Source organism: Haliotis asinina, chromosome 12, assembly GCF_037392515.1.
Source record: "Haliotis asinina isolate JCU_RB_2024 chromosome 12, JCU_Hal_asi_v2, whole genome shotgun sequence".
Classification (NCBI taxonomy): Eukaryota; Metazoa; Mollusca; class Gastropoda; order Lepetellida; family Haliotidae; genus Haliotis; species Haliotis asinina.
Genome location: NC_090291.1, coordinates 48,721,919 through 48,745,149, shown reverse-complemented (window position 1 = coordinate 48,745,149; position 23,231 = coordinate 48,721,919). Strand labels below are relative to the sequence as shown.

Genomic DNA, 23,231 nt, shown 5'->3' with positions numbered 1-23,231 from the left:
ATGTGCTGTACTCAGGTAAGGACAAGGATGCTACAGGGATGCATGTGTTGTACTCAGATAAGGTCAAGGATGCTACAGGGATGCATGCATTGTACTCAGGTAAGGACAAGGATGCTACAGGGATGCATGCATTGTACTCAGATAAGGTCAAGGATGCTACAGGGATGCATGCATTGTACTCAGGTAAGGACAAGGATGCTACAGGGATGCATGCATTGTACTCAGGTAAGGTCAATGATGTTACAGGGATGCATGTGTTGTACTCAGGTAAGGTCAAGGATGTTACAGGGATGCTTGCATTGTACTCAGGTAAGGTCAAGGATGTTACAGTTCAGTTCCCAGACATGTCAAGGCATTTGGTTTTTTTGCATGGCATTAAACAAAGATTGGTTTGTCTGACGTATCTATCCTAAACTGTGAATGGTATGTCAGTGGACTACCGTCATTGTTGTTTTACACTGCACTCAGTAATATTACAGCTACGTGGCAACTGTCTATTAACTATCAAATCTATACCAGACAATTCAGTGATCAGCGTCATGAGCATTGATCTACAAATTAAGGATATCATGATACGTGTTGACTGGTGAAGGCCTGGGATAGAATAGGCCTTCAGCAACCCATGCTTACCAAAAACAAGCGACTATGCTTGTCATAAGAGGCAACTAATGGGATCAGGTGGTCAGGCTCACTGTCTTGGTTGACACGTGTCATCAGTTCCCATTTGCTCAGATTGATGCTCATGGTGTTGATCACCAGATTGTCTGGTCCAGACTTGATTATTTACAGACTGCCGCCATAGAGCTGGAATACTGTTGAGTGCGTCGTAAAATTAAACTCACTTACTCAGTCATGATATGTGTCAACCAAGTCAGCGAGCCAATACAATCTCCAGGTCTCCTCTTATGACAATCTTATGTTGCTGAATACCAATTGACACTGTTAGCAAAGAAGTTGGAAGAAATATTTTAACTTATGCCCTATTGAAGACATTGAATGTACCCTGTCTATTATCTCCCTTAGCTTTGGGAACACCCTGTGGCTGGATCCCCTTGTGCAGAGGGTTACCATGGAAACCATCAACATGACCACCAACCATATGAGGGTCAGAGATGAGCTACTCAAGCACAGCCTTGGATCTAACAACCCCAAGGTCAGTGGTGTTACTGCCTGTATTCTTCTAATGGGAAATTTTCTTTTGCTTTAGAGATGACAAAACTATATGGATGATCAAGTTCTTAATTTTAACAATTGACCGAAATATGACATCCTGAAACGTTGCCATTGTTAAAATAAAGAAGTTGATCATCCATAAAGTTTTGTCATCTCTACAGTAACAACTTCTAGAATGCCACTCAAACAAATCCTTTAGCTTTGTTCAATATACTCCACTTTAAATGGGGTCAATTTTCAGTGTAATGGGAAAATAAATGTATGCTGTCATTTGAATATCTCGATATCCCTATCAAAATGTGATTTGTGTATGCTCCAATCGTTCGTCTTGTTTGGTGCTGTAAGAGTTTGTGATTCTGAAGTATATGAGGAAGTCTGACTGTGAAGGCAGTAATGATTATTTTGATGACAGTTGTTGAAAATGCCTAAGAACTGCTGCCGCTGCCAATGATGATGGTTGAATGAAATGTTGAAAACAGTTATGATGACACTATAAATGACCGGCGATGTCGTTAATCAGTATTACTGATGTTGATGTTTCTGCAGTGAAATATGCCTGTTTACCCAGCTGCAAATGGGTACCTGGGAGGATTATGCCGTAAAGTGACTTTTACCCATTCAACACTGTAGGCCGAAATACAGGCTACTGAGTAGTCCCTTCAAACTGAAATATGAATTTAGGAGCCTAAGCAACATATGATTCTTTTATCAAATCTATCACTTTTCATAATGCCTGAAAGCACTTATTACATTTCAAATGGCCATATATTATCGACAGGATTAGAATTATGTCTTTGAAGTGAAATACATAAGAATGAAGATTTTTTATGGATATCAACTTCTTTATATGAGAACACAATGTTTTGGAGTTCATGCTTACTCCTTCATCAGGTGATTGAGAATGGGGTACAGAGCTGTATTTATATGTACAGGTAAAACAATAACAAAGTAACAAGTGGAATGAGTTAACGAAAGCTGGAAGCCAGTATAAACAAGCACTGATAGGAAGCCGACAGTTATGATAACAATGATGGAAGCCAATGGTAATGCATTACAGATGATAGGATATGTTTACATAACACAGATAGGGGGTAAGGACGATGTACATGATTGGGGATAAGGATGGAAACCAATGGTGATACATTACGCATGATTGGATGATGTTTACATAACACACGATAGGGGGCATGTTACATGAGGGTTGATGAGCATGTTTACATGAGGGTTGATGATGTACAAACACAAGTAGGTAAGGATGTACTCGGGTAGATTGGCTATACATGAATTACATAGATAGAATGTACACAGATAGATGAAATTAATTTATCAATAAGTCCCAGGCACTTGGTAGGTACACTCCTTGGTCGCGGTTGATGGCTGGTTTCTGTCTCCGGATCTAAGACATTCACCACACTCAACGGTTACCCTCCATTCTCAATCACCTGATGAAGGAGTAAGCATTAACTCCGAAACGTTGTGTTCTCATGTGAAGAAGTTGATATCCATAAAAAATCTTCATTCTTAGGATTAGAATTATAAACTGCATTTCACAATGTTATCGAGAAAAATGATTCTCGGACACATGCTTCAGCAACAGGTCCACATCAGAGTTCTCAATGAGCAAATTAACACAGTTTTGAGGAAATAATTGAACAAATCATGTAAACTGAAGAACAAATTCAACAACAGTACTCATAAAAGTTGTAAAACGAATGTTATAACTTTATGTTATAACTTAATGTTATAACACATTTCCAAGTGTTTCTGAGCGATTGTGTAATGTAATTCTGGTGACATCTTGGCCTTTGTCACTTCGAATTTTACACTCAGAATTAATGTTTAATGCTAATATATGAGCATAAAGCTTTCTTGTAACAGGTCATAACCTGGCATAATATATGTATAAGTGGTGATTCTTTGCAAAACATGTTCAGAGTAGCATGATTTTACCCAAAGCTTTCATCTGAATCTACAGTTTTTCATTTACTGATAGGCTAACAGGCTGACTAAAGTCATGTGTCACAATCCTTATAGCAGACTGTGGTGAAAAAGCGTCATTAGAAACCAATCTGTATCCAATGAAATTGCTTCGGACAACCGTTAAAATACTCTTGGCAAGGGTACAGTGATATTGTTGATGTTCAGAGCTTTCGAACGATACCCACCATCAAATGATTTGCCTTACATGTTATTCATACGGCGCTACGAAAACGCAACTATTTCACACTGTTGTACCACGCTACCAAGTAGAATTCCACTGATACACAACCATACAAAATATTTGAGACATCTTTCCCGAATAATTTTTTTATTGTGTAAAAATGAAAATATGCAGTAAAGAGGGAGGGAGGGGGATGTATCATGGGATGTAGTAGTAATAGCGATTTAGGTTCTGATGTTTTCCTTGATAAACATGGGTTTCATTTATGACCTCAGGGTCTCTGGGAACTTGATGTCATGGCAATTTTTGCCTCTGGTTGACGGGTGTTGAAAGCGTTTAAGACAGCTCAGCTTGTACACACCTGGGAAATCATGTGCTCACTGATCCACTGTGACGGTAGGCTTTAGGGTGTAGATTTGGTGATGGTTAATATGCACAATATGATATTGATGTTGCAGCACATTCAGCAGCTGTACCAGCTCTGTAAGCAGTGTCAAGTGGAGGTGCCCAGGGAGCTCTTGGCAAAATACCTGTCAGGGTAAGGCTGACTTGTCTCTCTTGATTGTACTGACTTATCTTCCTTGGTCTTACTGGCTTGTCTCCCTGGGTCTTACTGGTTTATCTCCCTTAGTGATACAAGTTTACCTCCCTTGATCATACTGGCTTTTCTCCCTTGGTTATACAGGCTTGTGTTCCTTGGACAACTAGTTGAATTCATTTTATGTCAACTCTTCAGAAAACTGGTTCAGTGAAAATGTAAGTGAGAAATTCTTAACCCAAATCTGATGAAACATACCTGTTGAACATTTGTCAATGGTTTCCTAAGTCATTAAAATATCAACCTCAAAGATTTTCACAAAAATATACATGATGCTACATATGTGTTTTTAGGGAAAGGTTTCAAGATTCTTGAAGTATCTGCTGTCACAATGAAGTCAGATACTGGGAAAGTACCAGATGTATCATTCACTTGGAAATGGCATGCTGGGTAAATACAAGATAAGGCGACAACATGTCATTATATGTCATCAGTGTCTCAAAGAAAAGTTTCCTGTGAATTTTCAGATACGAGAAGACAATTGACACTGAGTCTCTCCCTGAGGACCAGGAATATCATGATGTCTACGTGTCAGCAGTTGCCACTCCTGATGTCATCCATATACAACGCAAAGAACATGTTAAGCTGTGAGTACCAAACCATAACTACATTCAAATCTGGATGTTTCAGTTCTTTTCGTTTCCAAACTGGCCCAGCTGCACAGTAGATGAAGAGTGTGGTTATGAGATCAACATGCTGATGTGTCAGTGGAGTGACATTCTTAGTCATTTTTACATTGCATCAAAGTGCAGTTATATTTTGCTGGATTTGGTGAAACTTCGCCAATAATGTTATCTTCATGTTCTGTGATAGCAAGATTTTGTTATTTCTACCTTATCATTATTCTTATAATAGTATATTTATATAGCGTACATATAGCTTCACAACTAGATTGTGTTGAAGACACTGGCATTATGCTGGTACAACATTTGCCAACGAGGTTTATTTGGGTAGTAAAGTAGTCGAGTGGTAAGACTGTTCTCAGATCAGTGGTCCCAACATGGGTACAGTGTGTGAAGCCCAGTTCTAGTGTCCTCCACAATGATATTGCTTCAATATTGCTGAAAGTAGCATAAAACCATACTCACTCACTGTGTGCAGACAAGAAACTAGAACATTGTTATCACTAAAATATACAATAGAAACATGAAACCTCAAATGAAAGAGAAAAAATCAAAAGGCAATCACTGTAGGGAATCATATCACTGTGGTATATTTTCATACTGAGGTCCAAAGAAATATCTCTGACATTCTGTCAATTCAAGATTTGATTGAAGAAATGTTGACTAGTAGTTATTTTTTCTTTCTTTCAACCTTTTACCCTGGTGTCCCAGTCTGATCACCTTCTTTGAGTGACATTTAAGAAGTTTGCAAGTACAGCATTGATAAACTTTATGGATAACAACTTCTGTTATTTCATGAGTTTCTTCTGTATCTAAAAGTCTGATTACCAGGATGTTTCTGTGATGCAGGTTTGAAGAGATGCTGGATGAGATTAATGACAAAATGGCCAAGGATGAGATGGAGTTTGACAAGGACTTGTCTCTCCAACTCGGAACATACTGCCTGTCCCAGTTCACACAAGATGACAGGTGGGATAGACATTATCAGACTACTTATGAATATGATGGTCCCAGCTACTTATGCTGGTGAAAGGCAAGACAGGTTTTGTTGACCAAGCATGGTGAGGGGTAGCAGTAGCATAGTGGTTAATGCATTCTCTTGCTCTAGACCTCGAGTTTGATTCCCCTTCTGGGTACAATGTGTGAAGCCCATTTCTGGTGTCTGTAACGTCATTGCTGGATTATTGGTACAAGTGCCATAAGTCTGTAATCAATCACTCACTCAAGCATGGTGACATAGTTAATGGTGTGTCATTGAACAGCTGACAGGACTGTTGCTCATAATATCAATCACTGGGTTACTGGTCCTGTTGATTCATTACAGGCCTTGTGTTTACTGAAAAATGTTACAGAAAATGCAGCAGTAAAGAGCGACAAACAAAAAAGGATGGAATACAAAAACAGCATAGTCACTGTGGTGTGTATGTTGTTCGTTGTTTAGCAACAGCAACATTACGACAGTGGGAGACTACGTTAGATTGTTTGAAAACTGTGCTGACAGCAGGGCCCATTTTTCACAAAGTTATCGAAGCATTACAACTGTCACACCTCCCATATTGTAACATGATCGAGTTACAACAGTCATAGCACTACAACTTGTGATATCATTAAGAAGTTTCACTCACTCACTCACTCACTCACTGTTGCAGGTGGTACCGAGGACAGATCATTGAGAAGCTCTCTGACGACCTGTACAATGTCTTTTTCTGTGACTTTGGTGACCACGACCGTTTGACGTCTGCTCAACTCCGGCCCCTGCCAGACAAGTACACAGGCCTTCCTTGCCAAGCCATAGAGTGCAAGCTGGCCCATGTACAGCCAAGGGGAGATAACTGGGACAATAACAGTGGGGATGCATTGTGGGATATGACCCACTTTTTGACAGGGGAGAAGAAACTCCTTGTTGCTAAGGTATGTTAGATTTAGAATGCACTCATGATGGCCTGCATATGCCTCTCAATTGTGTTGATTGATGCTCCTTATGTTGATCACTGATTTGTCTGGACTTTACACACCACCGCCATGTGACCAAAATATTGTTTAACAAGCAAATGAAATAACTAAAATGTGTGGGTACTGAATTATTTTTAATACTACCTCTTGTAGTTGGGTATACAGTTAAGTATATTTCCAGTTGTGTCATGTCTGATAATTATGGTGTTCAGATATTGTCCAAGTCTGCTGATACTTCAAGTGGATCCTTCAAGTACATAATAGATCTGCATGACACCAACACCTCAATGGACATCCACCTACCCCAGGAGCTGGTCTGGAAAAGATATGCCTCCTCGCCAAGTCTGAAGGTATTCCTGTCATCATTTACGGGTGAAGGTCCGAGATAGAATGCGCCTTCAGCAACCCATGCTTGCCATAAAATGCGACTATGCTTGTTATAAGGGACGGCTAACGGGATCGGGTCGTCAGGCTCACTGACTTTTTAACACATGTCATTGGTTCCCAATTGTGTAGATCATGCAGTGTTCATGCTGTTGATCACTGTTTTGTCTGGTCCAGACTCGGTTATTTACAGACCGCCTCCATATAGCTGGAATATTACTGAGTGCAGCTTAGAACTAAACTCACTCAGTCACTCACTCTGTCACCATTGCAACTTGTAGAGTTGTGTCCCTTAAGTCTTCCAGGACACAACAGGTTTTAATCCCAGATCCCTGATCAGGAGCCTGTGTTTGTCAAAAGAGGCGATGTAAGAGTGAGAGATGATGATGATCACTTCTGACGTTCTACCAGCAGCCATAGCATTGTGTGACTGAGGGGGTGTTAAACCTTTTTCACTTTCGCAAGGCATGGCTATCAAGCTTAAGCGTGAATAGTTCTAATCTTGTTATTGAATAAATTTTGAAACACATTCTTATTTGTTCTTCACAACACAATTTCAGTACTTTTGTACAAAAATAGTTTACTTGCCTGTACATCAGATGGTCAATACACTGATAGCTTTCTACTAGAATATATGCTGCTTTATTTATTCTGCTGACCATGCGGCAAGTTTGCAGTAGTATATGTGTGCCAGTTGTGGGCCAAATTCACTGTGCGGAGTTGTGTCCCTTAGGCCCTCCAGGATTGTAATCCTGATTGGAATCCTGATTCACCTGGATAGTGTTCCAAGGTTTGTCAGCCCCATACCCATGGATTTCACTAAGGTGGTAAACATTATCACTTTAGGCATCCCATCCATATTAACCTGACACACAGTTATATAACAGGAATTGTGTTTGAAACCTACGAAACATAGTTCATTCACTCTAGACTAACAAGAAAGTAGGACTCCTTCATAGTCAGCATTTGTTTTGTTGAAGTCACAACAATCGATAATATTAACATTTGCTGTAGCTCTAATGGCTGCTTGCCAAGTGACTTTGTAAAGTGTCAGTTTGTCAAAGACACATTTAACTCTACCAAGAAGCTTTTCAGGATCTCATGCCCAAGCCTTTGTCTGCAAGTCGGAAGATCTACGAAAGCCCTGCACATAAACTCAAGGATCTGTGTGCTGCCATCTACTGGGGCGAGGTGGGTTGTCCTCCATTTATCATGCCAAATCTATAGACTATACACTTTACAAACTATTGGAAAAACAATGCTACTTCTCTTTCGCATTTTTTTTTATTACTATTGATAATGAGGACAATTTGTGGGTACTAAATAGGGGATATTATATGAGTGCTAATGTCACACTATGTTTACGACACCAGTGCCTAAATATTGATGTTTCCCGAGCGAGAGACGAGTGCTTAAATGATGGTATTTACTGAGTGAGTACGAGGGATATACCAATATTTAGGCACAAGTGTCATAAACATAGTGTGTCATGAGCACGAATATAATATTCTGTATATTACTAAAGTAGATAAATTGAGGAAAATGAGCCCAAATCTTCTTTCAAACACACTGCCTACCCGCCATCGCTGCATGTAGAACGCAACGTCACTGAAGAACCATAGTGATATTTTGCCCTAGGGCATTTTATGAAAAATATGAACACTGATATGTTAGCCCTTGTAGGTAATAAATCTAGTCCTGTTTAGGTTTAAAGTAATCATACTTACTGAATTTAGGAATGGCATATGTTGTTCTTGCTTTTAGCCACTGGATACCAGGGCTCTGTTTCATAAAGTAATCATAGGGCAATGACTGTCATAAGTGTATGTTAAAGTATGGGAGTTCAGAGTGCTGCCATCATTTTGTGAAATTGAGTGTTCACATGTCTAGCTGTTTGGGGTTCAATGCCAAACTCTAGTACAGTGTTTGTATCCTGTTTGTAATGTATGCTGCTGTGATATTTGTTGAAAGAAGATTAAAACTGTTCCCACTCACTGTTTCCAATGTATTTGTTTCAGAATGATGATGTAGTTATTAAGAAGAGCAAAGAGGTCTCCACCATTGTTACCTCCCAGAACACATCAAAGAGGTACAGCAACTTTCTCTAGTGTTGAGTAACATTTGGATGGAATCTAGCTGGCTACTCACATAGTATAAGTCTGTAAATGACAGTGTGGTAGCTTTGTGGATAAATGTTTACTCATTACACCTAAGGCCCAAGTTTTATTCCCCCATGACTACAGTGTTTGACAATAATTTCAAAATAATTTGCAGGGATAGTACTGGGAAAAGATGCTTCAAGCAATACTCATTGCATGTCACATGTCTAGACACCCAAGACATGAATTTTCGATTCCAACGCATGAAATTTGCTGTCGTTAATTGTCTGTGTGTAAGTGCATCATTTCCCACTGTGGACAACAAATTTGTACTGAAGTATGCATTTTTGCCACAATGTTAAGCTGTTTGTTTATGCAGTTAGTGTAGGATATCTATTTGGCATAATTTTTAACTTCTTTAATCTATAATATTCCAAATGTTCTCACATATTTTTTTCATTTTTTGGAAACATTACTTTTGGTGAAACTGATTGGCCATGATTTTCAGTTTGTTCAAAAAAAGGTTCGTTCTTTCAACCCTTTTTTGATTGACAGAAGTGTGATGGTATGTGTGACAACTGCCTCCTTATAATTAGTTGTGGTATTAACTTGTGTTCATGTTCCAGTGGTGTGGAGGCCATGGTGGCCTGTGGTGGAGTGGCTGCAGTGTGTCGACTCATTGGGTATCTTCACTGTCTAGAAGCTCACCAACACATAGTCGAGTCTCTCACACTGGCCATACTCTTCTCACCAAGGTGGGTCCTACCTGATAGGTCTTGAGCAGCATCACATGGTGTTACTGTATGAAAGTATAGTCCGGGATGGCAATTTTCTGCACATTTCGGCCAATTTTATTTCAAACTGATCAATTTTGTGAATCATCTGAACCCCCATTCAATGGCATAATATAAAGTTTTCAGCTGAAGACCGATTTCCTGTTGCCATCCCTGTTTTATGATATGTAGTTGGCAACGATAGTTTTGATTTGGAACTGATCGAGTATTATTCGATTTCATGTGTAACATAGTGTGCCATCACCTAGTGACCTACATTTGGCAGTGGCATGTGTGGTATTAGCTTGTCGTCAAATTAGACTCTATGAATCCATGATAATGTTTGAGTTGGTGTTTCATTTAAATTTGGGAATGTTCGAGGGTCAGTGTGTCACTGGTTTCCATAATGAAAGAATGACCTATGATAGTTCTAGGCACCTGTCACTGTTTAATTTCAAAAATCGATTTTTACCTACATCTTTCCATGAGCAGTCCTTAGTGTAGCAGATAATGTCATTGTCACACGAATTGATACTTCAGTCATGGGTTTGTATTAAAACTATTTGGTTTTACTTTGTGATCATTATTCAGAATCTGTGAAGTGACCATAGCTGAACACCTACCACTGATGCTGGTGAGATGTTTGGAGCAGGTTGGTATTTTACTAATGTTTGTGCTTCTCCAATGTTAGTAGTTGATTTATTGTATTCTGTTCATGTAGAAAGTAACTGATGCAGGTATTTTTTTTTAATGTATTTTCTTAATGATAAGTACTTACAAGTATAAGAATTTACTGATATTAGTATTGTTAGTCTTGATTTTGTATTTTACTTATACTTTCACTTTCCCTTTAAATGACTACAAATATTTAATTAATATTTTAAAAATATTTTTATCTCTTTTCAAAAATATGTTCCTGCTTTCACTGAAACTGACTTTGAATGAGGACTGAAGATTACGGACAAAATCTGTCAATATGTGTTCTATTTTCCTTTATCATTTTCTTCCAGAGTAACTTCCCAGTACTACACAAGCAGGCTGCCAAAGCCATCTCTAGATTGGTGACTGTCAGCAGGTGAGGGCGGTAACTGTATAACAGTAGTGTCTTTCTAAAACCCAGCAACACAGGTTTATTTCCAGTAAACAATATTTAATTATTTCAACCAGGTACAATTTTTAGTTAGACCATATGTAAACAAGTGAAGTATGACAACTATGTTGACAATAACAAATCAAGCTGAGTATAAAACATGGATGTTTTCTGTACACGCTTCAGCTACCTGCCTAAGATACTCTCATAAGGAATCATGGGATAGTCACTGAGTTACAGTGCAGTCAAACAATGTTGAGTTGTTGTATGTATAATGTTTATTACAGCTACAAGGGGGCACTGGAGAAGGCTGACGCCATGACAACACTTTGTGATCTGCTGGATGTCACTGACAACTCCGAGGTACATATTATGTCTCGTATACTGAAGATACTACAAAGAGCTGGGTCAAAGTTGGTCTTCAGCAACCATTACCTACATGTGACTGACAGGAAGAACATGTCAGACTCAGTGATATGTTTGATTCACGTCATCATATCCCTGTTCCATAGATTGGTGGTAATGCTGTCAGCCACTGGATGGTAGATTTAGTATTTAACTTCTATATAGCTCACCCATGAAGATCAGGTTTAGAAGTGATCTTCAGCGACTAATGGGATCGGGTGGTCAGGCTTGCTGACTTGGTTGACACATGTTGTCATATCTCAGTTGTTTATATAGTTGCTCATGCTTTTGATCACTGGATTGTATGGTCAGGGCTTGATTATTTAAAAGTCACATGGCTGGAATATTGCTGAGAATGGCGTAAAATTAAACTCACTCATTTCTATACAGCGACACATAATTCAGTTATGTTTGAACATTTGAAATGAAATGCTTCTACAGTTGTATTGTGCATTAAGTAAGCTTGAGTGTTGTGAAGGGGTACTGACTTTACACAGATCAGATTTTAACAGCGACACTGTCACATAGGCTGTTAGCAGCGACACTGTCACATAGGCTGTTAGCAACGACACTGTCACATAGGTGGTTAGCAGCGACACTGTCACATAGGTTGTTAGCAGCGACACTGTCACATAGGCTGTTAGCAGCGACACTGTCACATAGGCTGTTAACACAGACAATGTCACATAGGTTGTTAGCAGCGACACTGTCACATAAGTTGTTAGCACCGACACTGTCACATAGGTTGTTAGCAGCGACACTGTCACATAGGTTGTTAGCATCGAGACTGTCACATAGGTTGTTAGCACCGACAATGTCACATAGGTTGTTAACACAAAAACTGTCACATAGGTTGTTAACACCAAAACTGTCACATAGGTTGTTAACACCAACACTGTCACATAGGTTAACACCAACACTGTCACATATTGTTAACACAGACAATGTCACATAGGTTGTTAACACCAACAATGTCACATAGGTTAACACCAACACTGTCACATATTGTTAACACAGACAATGTCACATAGGTTGTTAACACCAAAACTGTCACATAGGTTGTTAACACCGACACTGTCACATAGGCTGTTAACACCGATACTGTCACATAGGTTGTTAACACGAACACTGTCACATAGGTTGTTAACACCAACACTGTCACATAGGTTAACACCAACACTGTCACATATTGTTAACACAGACAATGTCACATAGGTTGTTAACACCAAAACTGTCACATAGGTTGTTAACACCAACACTGTCACATAGGTTAACACCAACACTGTCACATATTGTTAACACAGACAATGTCACATAGGTTGTTAACACCAACAATGTCACATAGGCTGTTAACACCGATACTGTCACATAGGTTGTTAACACGAACACTGTCACATAGGTTGTTAACACCAACACTGTCACATAGGTTGTTAACACCGATACTGTCACATAGGTTGTTAACACCAACACTGTCACATAGGGTGTTAGCAGCAACACTGTCACATAGCTCTGACACATCACATAGGTTGTTCACACAGACAATGTTGTTAGCACTGACAGTCACAGAAGTTGTTAGCACTGACACTGTTATGTTGGTTGTTAGCACAGAGACAGTCACAGAGATTGTTAGCACTGACACAGTCACAGAGATTGTTAGCACCAACACAGTCACCTAGGTTTTTAGCATTGTCACGTTTGTTATAAGTACAATCACTGACAGATTGTACCTACATGTTTCAGATACAGTGCTTGTCTCTCCATGCCCTGGCCAGTCTTGTCAAAGAATCCCAGAGGTACTCAAGACTTTCAAATTGTATTTGCCAGTGTTTGGTCATCATAAACTGCTTTAAACAAGAAATTGAAATAGCTTCAAAAAGGGTATATCCTATTGTAAACTAAAAGTCACTGTGTTCTGTAATCTGATTGGTTGAAAAACATGATCAAATGGTATTAGATTCCCGGAAACTGCAAGACTATTTACTGCGTACTGACACGTAGAAACCTCGCAAACAATTGTTTTGTTGCGTCATCAACAGTGGTGACGTCATTCAAATCATATTGTGACGTAAAGTTAGAATGACGTCACAAATGAGCAACTCCAGATGCTACCATGGGAACCAGCTGAAACGGCCAGCTGATGACACTTCACTGCTGTACCCCTACTCGATGAAAACGAGTGCAGACAGTAAAACCCTTTGGTTTACTTTTGTGTTTAAAATGTCGATAAACATCATGTGTTGGCCAATTTCCGGGTGTTATTGAGTATTTGAAGCACGGGAATATTTCATTCCCGTGCTTCAAATACTCAATAACACCCGGAAATTGGCCAACACATGGTGTTTATCTCCTAAATCTTCTGAAGTTCCCCCAAAACGGATAAAGTTTCTTTTAAATATGTCTAACCTAAAGATACTTTATGCAAATTCATTTAATGACGGTAGTTGCCGCCTTGGTCTGCAGCCTGAATCTAGTAAATTGTCTTTCAGTGTAGTCCATAATCCATACATAAAGGGACGGTGGGGTAGCCTTGTTATTAAAGCATCCGCTAGTCACGCCGAAGACCTTGGTTGCATTCCTCACAATGAATCCCATATCTGGTGTCCCATCATATTGCTGGAAAATTGCTAAACGTGGCATAAAACCGTACTCACTCACTCATTCATTAGGACTCAACTTTTCAAAATTGACAGGCTTTAGCTCTTTGACACAAACAACATGGAACTGTCTTTGATGGTGTGAAATAACATCTTGGTTAGGGATATGTGTTATATAATTTAGTGTATATGAGCACTTGTGAAATTGTGAATCAGACAGTGAAGCCATATTTGAATTTATTGGTAGTGTGTGTGGTGCTGTTATGGAGACTCCGGTGTGTAGAAAAGTTCCAGATTTCCTAACTCGTGAAAACACTTATGATGTCATCGAGGCTGCCCTCACCTTTCTAGCGAATCTGGCACAGTGGCAGAAGTAAGTAATAGATGAGTAATAGTCAGCACTCTGGAATATGCTGTCTTTATTATTCCAAGGGTTCCATAGTGTGCAAGGCTTGCTCTCAAACCCAATACCAATATGGGAATGTTTGATTTGGATGCAACGTTTACCCATCTTTCATTTCATTGGAAAATTCTTTACCATGAAATGGCAAAGGTCAAGGCCACAAAAAGTCCTTTGATTGTACTTTCTCATAATGTATAAATGTAGTTATTATTAATTTAATTAAGTAATACTTGAAGTAATGAATAATTGGATTTGAAGCACATAGTTATATTCTGATTTTCTCAATTTTGATTAAATAATGTTTAAATAATGATTAAATTAATGATTTTCTGAATTTTGAAATAAATAGTGGACAGTATTGAAAGGTCTAGTTTTACCAATGTTATCAGATAGAGTCCAGTAATTGATCTGAAATCACCTGCTGTCATTTCTTTACAAATTTTTTGTTGTTGTTTGTAGTGCCCACTCAGAGCTGAAGAGAGAAGCTTTATTGGATTTGGTGATACAGAGGATGGAAGACACCAGATGTTGCAAGGTAAGAACACATCGGGACACCATGGACTGTAGTCTACGGACAGAGATGTGTTGTACAGGTCTCCTCCTTGGTTTAGCAGATAGTGTCTGTCTAAAGGTGCTCTGAATTTCTGATTTTACAGTGTATTCACCAGGCGGCGCTGCTGTGTCACCATCTTGCACAGGCAAGTCGCAAGAACAAGACGCTGTTGTTGGAGCACAGACTCGTCATCGTGCTACAACAGTAAGTCACCGCATCAGCATATCTCAGACTTGTACTACTGTCTGTCATAAAAGTAATAAAATGAAAACAAAAGAAATTGGAGACGGAACTTTGCAAGTTGTCAGGATAAAGGAAGACTAATTTCAATGGAAAATCAGCTTTCATGTGACGTTTCGGTGTAGGTGCTAACACCGTTACCAAGCAACTGATGAGGTTGCACTCATTGCATTAAAGAAGTTTACCATCCTTAGAACTTGATTTTCCTTCAAAACGGTGTATAGATCAGACAGCTGCTTGTCAGTGTCATGTGATTTGTGTGTTGGCATTGTTCCAGCTGTATCACTGCAGACATTAATTGAGTCAGAGGCTCCAGTGATTGATAGTATGAGCATTGATCCATTTAGTGACCTATGATGACAGACATAGCCAAGTTGCTAGGGAAACCAAGAATCCCTGTAGTTTAATTTCAAGTGATTTCACCCATTTGACTTGAACAAATAGGTAGCGTCTGTAAGGACTTTTCTTTAGTATTTGAATTCTATCTAGATCTGTCAGTATTTACTGTTAGGGTCATGGAGTAGACCCCCTTCGCTCCCATCCACGTTCTCAAATATGGATCTGACTGCTGTTACTGTGCCATCATTATGTTTACATTCGTTTCTTTTGTCTGGCATATCTCTGTAGCAACTGTTACTATGACAACTGTGTTTCAGCATTCTGCAGCTGAAACTGGATGACCCCAGCACAAGGAAACTGTGTCAGGAACTACAGGCCTCCATTGCAGTACGGTTTCCCCAGCAACAGCAGACACTCAATCACTCCAGGCTGGTTAACGATGAGGAAGAAGACACAAAGTAAGCTTTGTTCACAGATGTAGTGTCCTCCATATTCTGTTAGTGAGGCAGTAACAGAACATGGGTCATATATTTGAAGTCATAATTATTCAGAAGGCGCTGTTGTTTTCGATACAGAGTTTCTTCCCTTAGCTGAGACAGCATGCTGTTGTATAAAGCAGTCTTAGCAATAAGGTGATCATAACTCCCACAGACTAAGGTTGCTTTGTGCAGCCGGACCAGGACTGATGGGCTTTATCATGATGAGAAAGCCACAATAAACTTGTGGGCCTGCAGGCAGCAAGAGTTGCATACTTCTAAGGGAGTTGAGATTGATAATACGATGTGTCCTTGAGATTTAGGTTAAATGATTGAGGGGAAAAAATACCAGCGCCATGAGTGAGTGAGTGAGTGAGTTTAGTTTTACGCCGCACTCGGCAATATTACAGCTATATGAAGGCGGTCTGTAAATAATCGAGTCTGGACCAGACAATCCAGTGATCAACAACATGAGCATCGATCTGCGCAATTGGGAACCGATGACACGCGTCAACCAAGTCAGCGAGTCTGACCACCCGATCCCGTTAGTTGCCTCTTACGACAAGCTGAGTCGCCTTTTATGGCAAGCATGGGTTGCTTAAGGCCTATTCTACCCCGGGACCTTCACGGGTCACCAGCGCCATGAACAGGCAGTAGTTGCGAGGATATGTGCACTATATAGATATCCTATAATAATAAAAAATAATAATCTGTTGGGATTTTATTTGTCACCCATGTTGTGAGATTAATGGTAGAAATGAGAATGAGAATCTCTTTTGTCTGTTCCCAGCAGCAACAAAACAAACCTTATCCAACTTCCAGTTTTTTGTAGGGCTCTACTTCTAGGCTGGAAGTAAATCACACACCCTTTTCAATGTTTATCAGTCATCAATTTGTTTTGAATCCTGTACTTGGTGGTGCTGTTGCTGACATGAGTGTTTGTTGTTTAAGTTACGTTGCTGTGAGCTGGTACCAGAACACATTCAGGGTCGTCCTCACTGTTAGACTGAGGGGAATTGTCCAGGAGGACTTCACCATCTCTCACAAACAGGTTACATTCAGGTTTGTTTGTTTTATTGGTCATTTTTTGGTGGTCATATTCACATAATTGCAACTACAGCTGATAGAGATCACATTTAGACAGAATGATGCTTTTGAATACCTGGTCTCCCATGAAGGATCTTGAACTTCTGTAGGATTTTAGACAAAGTGGCCATTCCTCTTTGATCCATGTCGTTTTTGGGTAGGCATGTTTTTAAGTCCTTTTGATTCCTGATTTTCAGATCATCAAAACATAACAAATCATTTGACTATGAGTTGTTTGAAGAGATACTGCCCCAGAAAACAGTGATTGACGTCCATGAGAACCAGACGTCAGTGTCCCTCAAGAAACAGAACAAGGGGAAGTGGAGCCGTCTGCTCCGACAGAAACAAAAGGTGGGTTCATGTTCTCAGTAGGAGGCAGGAAGAACAAGCTCCCACTTTCAATGTCAATTTGAGTGAAGGAGTATGGTTTTACGCTGCTTTTAGCAGTATCCCAGCAATGTCACGGCATGGGACACCAGAATGTGGGGAATGACACCCAGGTGTTCTGCGCAACAAGGGCTGGTGGGGTAGCCTAGTGGTTAAAGCGTTCTGAGCTCCAGATAAAATTTAGCTCATGTGGGTACTGTACCCACTATATTTTGGGGGAATGGGTATTTTGAATGTTGAGAGGGTATTTCATTTTCTTTCCTCATTTTCTGTTACCTACTGCTTTCAAATATGTGGGTATTCCAGTGATATCCTAAGTATATGTCATTGAGTAAGTTTACTAACCCGGTATGTACTGCCTTATGTCATATGTAATCAAACCAATGATGGAATGATTTCATAAAATATCACTCATCCTACACTGACAGTACAACACGCGTCCTATGCTAACAGTACAACTTGTAAGCAATCAGTGTCTTTTTCATTATGTAAGCAATTTTTATAGATATTTTCAATAAGTAATATTTTTTTAGCTTTTTGCATATGTATCATTATTAATGCATAATTGGTACGCAAAAAATACTCCTAAGTGCTTCATTGGAAATTTTCTATGAGTATTTTTCCCAGATGCACAGCTTAGGTGAGCCTCTGAGCATTCACTCAAAATGGTGAAAATTGAGGTTTGATTCCCCACATGGGTACAATATGTTAAGCCCATTTTTGGTGTCACCGACACGACTTCGATGTTCAGATGTAAACAAACTACTGGGGCATGACTTGTGACGCTCTCCTAGAGTGACTATCTTTTCCTAGAAACATAAGCTATTGCCCCGACAACACCTCATACCTAAACGCATTCAACACGGGTGGTCAAAGATGGATAAGTATAAAAATGCAACAGTAGAAACTAAAAACAAATCTCACCGAGACGGGTGCTTCTTCCAACGACGCTATGTTTTGCTGCGTGAGTTTCCGCTCGCGACCGAAAAATCTCCGAAGATGGCCGATCGTGTTTCCAGTATTACCGACATTGCTTCCGATAGGGCCGATGTATTTCTGTTATTACCGCTAAACTACCGATATCGCTGCAATTGTTTCGCGAGTGGGCTGCGTTTGTTTACATTTGAGATGCAATTCCTTCAAATTTGCTGTAATTCCTTCAATTACTTAGGGGGGCCTGTACCTGACTGCCCCATAATCATTTAAATTAACTTTCAGCCGTTATGTGTGGGTTTGTCAGTTTCACCTGGAAGGGGAAGCAAAGTGATGTCAGACATGGTGCCAGCAGAGAATTTATTTGTATCTGCAATTTCAAAATCATAATCTTAGGTTTTATGACAGGTTGAGGGTTTAGTTTGCAGTGAGACCCGTAAAGGTCTGGGAAAGGATAGGCCTTCAGCAACCCATGTTTGAAAAGTGACTTTGCTTGTTGTAAGAGGCGACTAGCAGGAGTGGGTGGTCAGACTTGCTGTCTTGACTGACACATGTCATCTGTTCCAAGTTGCGCAGTTCAATGCTAATGCTGTTGATTACTGGATTGTCTGGTCCAGACTGGATTATTTAGAGAACCGCCACCATATAGCTGGAATATTGCTGAGTCCATCATAAAACTAGACTCACTTACTCACTCTCCGTGGTTAATAGCAATGTCTTCAAATGGGTACAATTAGAGATGGGTAAGAGTGATTTTTGTCACATGTTTTCTGGAAACAGATTTTTATCCAAGTGTTGGAAGGTTGTCTAAGAAAGTTGCAACTAAATGATTTAAGCGTTCCACTTATAACATTCAGTTTAATATCAAAATGCTTAGAGCCTCCATTTATCACACTAGGTTTGATTCCCCACAATGCATGAAGCCCATTTGTAGTGTCCCCTGCTGTCATTGCTTTAATATATCTAATATATATAGCAGCATAAAACCATACTCACTCAAATATGCTACAGTTATAATTATATATAGCAAATGAATTCATATATTGGACGAATGGAAGTTTGACTCTTGCATCATGTGTTCATTAAACTTGGAGAGTGGTCATCCCTGTTATTTCCTGCTTCAACAGCCTCGTGGCCTTACAGTGGACTTTGAGAAGTTTGTCAACTCCGACTCCGAAGTGTCCGATGAAGATGTTCCCTTCCTCCTCTCAAGGCGTGAGTAAAGAATTAACAGAATGCTTGATGAAACTAGCAGAAACTCTTCACCTCACTTGTTTCCCTTGAGTTAAAGCACATAATGTTCTGTTGGGAGTCTTCACCAATTGAGGTCACCAGTAAATCGTGCTGGTCGTATCAGCTTAATGGATTTGGTAGTCAGACTCAGGGACTTGATTTATTGTATGACCTTGAGGATGAGGTTTATTACTCACGATGTTAATCACTGGGTTGTACCACACTTTATTTATGGGCAAATGTCTGAGCTGGAATGTTGCTGAGTGGGCATTAAATATATGACACTACAGCCTCAGTCGGACTAGTTACGATCTGTCTGTTTCACATCGGATAATATTTGCATTTGCTCTTAAACTAGAGAAAATGTCTCTTATATTCACCAGAAAATCATTGTAATTTAATTCAAGTTTAAACAAGAAAAATATATTACGGTGTTCAATTCTATACCAGTTCTTGTATTATAATTTAGGTTGGTTTGTCTGATCTGTATATGTTGCTGACAAATCAGGGATATGCCTATACTTTGCAAATTTTGACCGATGCATGTATGAATTTCAAGAACTGGATTGTTGGTGTGTTGACTGTTCCACTAAGGGATAATGTGTATAACAAGTGTGTCAAATAAGGCCCACCTGAGACGCGCTAGATTTCTGACGGAAGGTCTAAATCACAGCTAGCCAGCCTGATTGTCTGGTTTCCGATGTTCCATACTTATGAGTACCTTCACCATACCTTTGTGTCTGGTGTGGTTAAATCCATTATGGGCTGGTTATATTTTGAAGTTACCAGCCTTGAAGTCTTGTTGGGTTTTTTGCTTATTTCATACGCAGGTATGGATGTGTTATACTCAACTCAGCCAATCATATTGTTATGGTTTATTCAGTTGACATTTTACATCTCTAAATGAGCATTTCCTCAATACAAGTCGACTCAGGTGCATCATTGTGTGTTAAAGTGGTCAAAACGTGAGAGTTTGTTTCATATTTGGGAAAGATGACTTATTGTATTGAATCTAATGTCCAGCACCATGCCCTGAAATATGAGGAAAGGGGCACTGCACTGCACTTGTATAGCGCCGATATCCAGTTTGTTCAACTGCTCAAGGGTGCTTTGCTTTTCTCTCGATCACTCGGATGTCTGTCACAACGGCACATAGTATTTTCTGTCTCAACTCCCTGGGGAGTATACAACTCTTGCATCCTACCAGGTGCTCCGAGTTAATGTGGCTTTCCCATCCTTACGAGGGTACCCATTCACAGCTGGGTGGACTGGGACAGATAGTCACAGTACTTTGTCCATGTTTACTGCACGTTGCTGTACCCGCAACTAGGTGTTTGCACGTATTCGCGTGGCCACCATCTGGTCATCTACCAACAGATTTGTGGGTTCTTTTAAGTGCACAGGGTTGTGTACTGCACACTAAATATATGACAGCAATGGTAAGGCTAAATAATAAAAGTGAAATTTTTTCGGGCATTGGTGCATCACTTTTATTTATGTGCGTAACAGTTTTTCTATTTCCATTTTAGAAAAATAAAAATGTGTTCTTCCCTCGTCACATATTTTTCTATCAAAAATCTTTTTTAAAAAAGTCAAACCTCCCTCGTCACTTGTAAATGTGCCCAAGAAACGTTTAAGTTTTCTTTATGCAGCACCTGTATGGTAAACCATTGTTGTTGCAAACTATTCAAATCACACCTTGTAAAATGTGAAATGAGATCAAATAGTTGCTGTGTGATTATTGATTTTCATTATTGTTTCTGTGATAATAAAATTATATTGTTACTGATATTTGTTAATGACGGAAGAAACTTGTTGTATTATATATTGACTGGTGTTTTCTAGTAGTAGCCATGTATGGAAATTGAAAATTGAGAGTTATCCTTCCTTGGAAATAGTCTTTGACTACTTTCATTTCCTTGCCCATTCTCACATAAAGAAACTAGTTGTGTACATGGCTACGAGATGGGGAGGGTATGAGTCATCATCTGGCTTGCCAGAATAAAAGGAGTAGTTACGATTAGCACCATTTATTCTTGAATGGGTCAGAGCTTGTTATTTGTTATCAGTTCACATCTAAAAGGCAAAATACTGTGTTTTCCAGGAAGAGAGAGGAAGTTGCCAGATAGCTCCAAGGGTCAGCACAAGAAACACAAGAAGCCTGTAATGATGGATGATCTGGAGACTAGCTCAGATAGCGCATCAGATCTCGCCTCGTACAGTGATGATGAGAAGAAGCATGATGCAGCCTTTGACTTCCGGTAGTAGGAGCATCCTTGACATCTTGCCTGCGTGTTTTAACAGCCACAGTTTTGGGCATGAGACATCCACCATGGTCTCAACTACCTCGGTTTTGCAGGACCATGGGAGTGTGAACACAAGGTGTCAATTGAGATGTTGTTTTATAAGCGACAGTGCCAATACGAGACATCCACCATGGTCTTAGCTATGGCTTTGTGATTCATCGTCTGTGACCTCTGAACTGTTTCTATCAACAGCAAGTTATCATGGATGACCAATCATGGATGGATGAATCCAATTTACTGTCGGGAGGTGGTTGTAGGAGCAGAGATGGTCATCATCATGACTCTTCTGACTGTAGGTCATCGTACCCGGCATTGTTGATCAGGGTATCAGCCACTGGTTTCTTGTGTGCACACTCAATTATTTATAGACCACCATACTACTACTTAAGGGATTTAACCACAGCGAGGTCTATTTGCTCATGACATGTTCATATGGAATGACTTTGGAATCTTCCCCATTTTGGAGGATGGACTTCTTTCTCAAGTCATGTTCTTTTCCGTTGCCAGAAAATAAGCTGAAAGACATTCTGTTTCAAGGAAACGATGAGTAAGGTAGAAAGTTTCCCAGTGTGCCTCTAAAACAATTTGGTTACTTTGCATATTAGTTACTGAATGTTCTTGGAGCACAAGTTTATGCCAGTCTGTGATGTCAGTGCTGTGTGTTGTGAACGCTGCCCATTTCAGGTCAGTTAACAGAGTACACAATGTGATCGAGCTAGCCAACAAGAATGATTATTTTTGTGTTATGCTGTATTTTGCAACATTCAAGTGTAATATTAGTTGTGAAACTGTGTCTCTTCCTTAAGGACACATCACACCACACTTCCCTAAAAATACATAATGCTTTTATCTGAATTTATTTTAAACCTCAGGGAATCTATAATATAATTTTTTTCTATTCAACAGCTGTTCGCTTAGAAGTTTCATTTATAGATTACAGGCAAGTTACTGTATCAGTATCCTATATACTCCCCAGTGTATATAGTACACGCCAAACTATAAACTGTGTGACACAGTGCCTTTAAATACAGATATTCAATGTTATTTACGATAATGGCATTTTAAAGCATTTTATGTTCATATCATGCACATTGCACTTTGAAATTATTTTATATACAGCATTTTTTGTTATATATCCAGTAGATTTTAATTTATATGAAGCAATATTCATTATTTTAATTGATTATTGATTCAGATATAAACACCTGTTCAGGTTAAGACAACTAAAATGACTCACTTTACAAACAATATGGAATCCAGATGAGTCATCTTATTTGAACCAGGCCATCTGGCTAGTCGGATGAAGACTGAGATGACTTACTGATTCTGGCCTCTTCATCGTCCAACTCGGATGATTCAGTGCAGGTGCTTGTACCACATGTTTGGTAAATTACAAGCGCCTACACCGACATATTTAATGAA

The 23,231-nt window shown here is 39.5% G+C and overlaps 1 protein-coding gene across 1 annotated transcript in view; it reads left to right on the top strand.

The window, feature by feature from the left end:
• The window catches only part of LOC137257883 (uncharacterized), a 77,185-nt gene extending 55,361 nt beyond the window's left edge, over positions 1-21,824 (top strand). Inside the window, exons 31-51 of the mRNA XM_067795374.1 lie at positions 1,024-1,153; positions 3,793-3,872; positions 4,400-4,519; positions 5,405-5,524; positions 6,205-6,466; positions 6,721-6,858; positions 7,988-8,083; positions 8,911-8,981; positions 9,618-9,746; positions 10,356-10,416; positions 10,775-10,839; positions 11,142-11,217; positions 13,000-13,052; positions 14,101-14,226; positions 14,716-14,791; positions 14,913-15,013; positions 15,706-15,846; positions 16,816-16,926; positions 17,148-17,301; positions 19,398-19,485; positions 21,608-21,824. Coding sequence (XP_067651475.1) covers positions 1,024-1,153; positions 3,793-3,872; positions 4,400-4,519; positions 5,405-5,524; positions 6,205-6,466; positions 6,721-6,858; positions 7,988-8,083; positions 8,911-8,981; positions 9,618-9,746; positions 10,356-10,416; positions 10,775-10,839; positions 11,142-11,217; positions 13,000-13,052; positions 14,101-14,226; positions 14,716-14,791; positions 14,913-15,013; positions 15,706-15,846; positions 16,816-16,926; positions 17,148-17,301; positions 19,398-19,485; positions 21,608-21,768 — 2,359 coding nt within the window. The 3' untranslated portion in view covers positions 21,769-21,824. The remainder of the gene's footprint in view (positions 1-1,023; positions 1,154-3,792; positions 3,873-4,399; positions 4,520-5,404; positions 5,525-6,204; positions 6,467-6,720; positions 6,859-7,987; positions 8,084-8,910; positions 8,982-9,617; positions 9,747-10,355; positions 10,417-10,774; positions 10,840-11,141; positions 11,218-12,999; positions 13,053-14,100; positions 14,227-14,715; positions 14,792-14,912; positions 15,014-15,705; positions 15,847-16,815; positions 16,927-17,147; positions 17,302-19,397; positions 19,486-21,607) is intronic.
• The last annotated feature ends 1,407 nt before the right edge of the window (positions 21,825-23,231 follow it).